This window comes from Apaloderma vittatum, unplaced genomic scaffold, assembly GCF_000703405.1.
Source record: "Apaloderma vittatum isolate BGI_N311 unplaced genomic scaffold, ASM70340v1 scaffold1470, whole genome shotgun sequence".
In the NCBI taxonomy this organism is placed as follows: domain Eukaryota; kingdom Metazoa; phylum Chordata; class Aves; order Trogoniformes; family Trogonidae; genus Apaloderma; species Apaloderma vittatum.
Window position 1 is genome coordinate 99,055 of NW_009692685.1, and position 3,991 is coordinate 103,045.

General features: G+C 45.9%; 1 protein-coding gene across 1 annotated transcript in view; it reads left to right on the top strand.

Moving 5' to 3' along the window:
* The window catches only part of MTCL1 (microtubule crosslinking factor 1), a 92,444-nt gene that overhangs the window by 87,430 nt on the left and 1,023 nt on the right, over window positions 1-3,991 (top strand). The window contains exon 15 of the mRNA XM_009878370.1: window positions 3,746-3,986. Coding sequence (XP_009876672.1) covers window positions 3,746-3,955 — 210 coding nt within the window. The 3' untranslated portion in view covers window positions 3,956-3,986. The remainder of the gene's footprint in view (window positions 1-3,745; window positions 3,987-3,991) is intronic.

The following is a 3,991-nucleotide window of genomic DNA, read 5'->3' on the forward strand; positions in this document are numbered from 1 at the left end:
CATGGGAGGGGGAATGTTAAAAAGAAGGGAAGCTGTTACCAGAATTAAAGGGCTTTTCCGTTTCCCATCCAGGGTCACTGTTATGTAGGAAAAAGGGAGAAAGGTGAGGCTTTCGTGAAACCTGTATAACATAAGCATAAACAATATGAGAAACGGGAACAACACAAAGCTTTTTCACTTGTTAAAGATTTCATAAGCAGAAATACTCACCTGAAATCAAGTGAATGGAAGAAAACACAGCCTTGTTCCTCTTTTGCACCAATGTGTTTTTTCCCTGGCCCTAATCAAGGTTGGCAAAGGATAACAGATGTCTTTCTCTGCTGAGTAGAAATGTTTGGTTTATTTAATGCTGTGTCCACTTTTGAGACTGTTCTAGGATTGTAAAAGGTTGGTGTGTTTGCTTCCTTCCTTTCTGAATCTTTTCTGCTAGTGTCTTATCTTTTATTTATGATTATTACTTTCCCTGTGATAACAGTGGTAACATGATCTGAACAGGAAGTAACATCCAGAGACGACTTCTTTGATTACGTGAAATCTTCACTTAAAAAAAAAATTGATTAAAATAGTTCTTTCCAACCTACTTGCTTTCTTTTCTTTTCTGTCTGTTCTGTCCAGAACCAAACTGTCTTATTAACTACCCCCTGGGGACTCTAACCCTGCCTGCCTCACTGCTGTAAGTCCTTTCTACGTTGTTTCCAGAGCTTTCTGAAAGCAGTCATTTTTGAACATGTGGGCTAATGAAGGGAAATTAACAATCCCAGCTCCGAAAGTGTCAGCGTGCACCAACATCCTTGTGGGGTCCTTCATATGCGCCGGTCAGAAAACGCTCAGGATAGGAGCCCATCTGCGCTCTCCTGTAGCATGGGCTGTGAGAGGTCATACTTAAGTCAAAATTCGTGCTGTTAGGGTTTTTTGTTAAGCTTTAACAGACTGGCAAAATTTAAGACCAACATAAAAGTATACAAAAATGTTGGGAAGGGATTCAGATTTATAACAAACATCTTTTTGTTTTTGACAAATACACGGCACTGCACAGGGCTTCTGGCTGCCCCGGGACGTGTTGCCTCTGGCCAGGGCTCCAGCAGCAGGCAGAGAGGGCTGAGGAGGAGGCTCCAGCACCAGCCCGTGGCTGACAGTCACCTTTGCTCATTGAGCTGTTCCTGGCTCAGCTTTGGCCAGTGGCCAAGGTTGCCACAGTGCAGGGAAGGGAAGAAGCTGTACAGATGTGAGCTGTGACCATCCACTCTGCCTCAGAGCCAGAAAAACGATTTATTTCTTTATTTATTAATATAGCCATGTAATTATTAGTATAGCCATGGCAGCTGACAGCCTGGCTTAGGAAATAGCTAGAAACTAAAGCTGAAACTATCTTTCCCATCTTCTATGTCCAAATTAACAACTACTGCCTCTCCACCCATGCCCACAAGCAGCTCCAGGATATTATTTTTTTAAAAAAACTAAACTTTCCTAGCTAGGACAACTACGTGTGGTAAGTGGGGAGAGGATTTCACAAACCATTCCATACAATCTCCTCCTCACAGCTGGATTTCCTTAGCACATGCCAAGGAAGCCATGCTGCAGGTAGGGGTGACTGACTCAGCAGCCAGCACGTTGTAAGATACACTGCCAGTCACTTGTTGGCCCTGGAGCAACGTCCATTGCCAGCACAGCCTTACATTGTGCTGGGCATGTGTACATCACTGATAAGACGAGCTTAACCCTGCCGTTCAGTCAAAGCTGACCAACATCTGCCAGCGTGTTAGAGAGGGGCTTTTGAACTGAGAGGCAGCAGTGGAAATAAATTTTATCACCATGCTGACTCCCATTTTCTGCTGTGAAACTAGGATAAAGCAGCCAGAGGCAAGCAGTGCTATAGAGATAGCATTTTAAGCCACTGTTTAGAAAGAGGCTAAGACAAAACCCCACAAATCTCATAGCCTAAATTCACTGTGTTGCCCTGCCTATGAGCATTGCTGCACATATGGATTTCTCTTAACAAATCTGCATCTAGTGGCAGCTTTTACAGACCATATGTTGCCCCCAGCACAATGGGATAAGGTGAAATGAGGACACGAAATCAATCTTCTTGTTAGCACCGATTTATGTTTCAGCCTTACTGTTGTTTTAGCAAGGGTTGTCGTTGTGAAGTTGCAAAGATGGGGTTGGGGGGGTGAGGATGCAGAGAGAGGGCAGTTCAGGCCTGGGCTCTGTACCCCCCGGTCAGCTCCTGCAGTGGCTCGCTGGTAGCCCTCTCCATGAGTGCCAAGGGCAGATGAGCACAGCTCTGCCTTGAGTGGCAGTGGGCAACTGTAGATCACCCTGTTGGCTGTGTGTTGCCCAAAAGCACTAAGTTCACCCTTCACAGAGGCTTCCCCAAGTCTGACCATGCACTTTCTCCAAAACATGCGCCTGCACAAACTCCATTTACTGTACCTCAGCTCTGTTTCTTCAAAATTTCTCTTTCTGTCACGTAACATTCATGTTTGGTCCTTCCACTGTAATGGAGAGGTTCAGTGGCATATCACCTTGTTTGTTCACTGCCAATCACATCATGTTACCTACTCCAATATCCCTAGTCGCGTTTTTTCTTCTCCTTGTGAAACAGTGCACTGAATCCTTTCCTTCCTTCCTACTGTTTCCCTTTGTTGCTGCATTGGTTTCCCTGTGCCTTACCACACCAGACCTTGTCCTTTGCCTTGTATCATTTCTGGTCTCTCTATTCACTTATCAGCAGTTTGTTTTCTGATTTTGAGAGTGGTTTTCATTGCACTCACCTGTTGTCTCCAGTGATTGCTCCTCAGTGTGCATTTTCATGGGTTGACAAACTCAACTGATTTGCTTTTCTAAATTCCAAAGTATGTAGTGAAATTTAGAAGCTTGGCTTTGGCACTGCAATGAAGATTTGCTCCCACCATTGCTCATCTTGGTGGAAGGAGTGTTCAGAGTGAGGCGGGAAGCCTCAGTGTGCCATGAGCAAAGCCCGTAAATATTAGAAGCAATTACCATCTTAGTGGCAGGGTGAAAAATCACAACTGCAGATTGTTTCTAATTGCAAATGCAGGCTGACCAAGCCTAAACAGTGGAAAGTTGTTAGAGGAATAAAATCTCAAGTGTTTTCCATTTCTGTGAATGTCATCTTGAACGTACAGTACCACTGAATCCTGTAGCTCAGGCTTCAGCAGCTGGCAGTAAGGATTGACATTCCAGAAGATTAAATCTATAGGTAAGCCTGATCTTTAATCCATCTGGCGATCATAACTAGTTCTGTAGTCATTATTCTGGTGCTGAGAAGTCTTTCCTGCGTGTCAGTCTGAACTCTGAAGCAGACAAAAGGAGTTGGTGGTTGATTTTCACCCCACCTGCAAATGCTGAACCTGGCCTTAGATGCCAGGGCAGCACTTAGAGCTATGTGATGAATCGTGGATCTTCCTGAATTATCATACAAATGTGCTTTACAGCTCTTCTCTTTCTAGCACAAGGAGAATGAGCAAATGGAAGTTTGTCATCGACTCCAGTTCACCCGAGACCTCTTTCTTTCATTCTCTCCTTACCCATTCTGTAAGTCACAGACATGCATGCAGACACCTGGAGCCCACACACAGCCAGATGTTCGCTGCTTGCTTTTGTCCTGCAACAAGACAGATGCTTAGCTTTAGTTTGAATTCCTTGTTTCTTAATTCTTTGCGCATCCAGACAGCTTCTAATGCGAGTCACTAACTGCTATTTTGCTTTCTTGGCTGCCAAGGAACTACCTTGTTCTGCACTAGCCCCGTCCCTCCAACCCTGCTTCTCCCGGCCAGAGAGACCAGCGAATCGGCGCCCACCGTCGCGATGGGCTTCACATTCCCCTACTGCCTCACAGTCGCAGTCCACCGGAGTCCTGAATTCCTCAGAGGAGAGCGGAATCAAGGAGCTGCCGGCAGAGACCCCCAGCCAGGGAGGCGAGCCGGCCTGACTCCGCACAGGAAGGGGGGGGGGGGGCGGGGGCCGC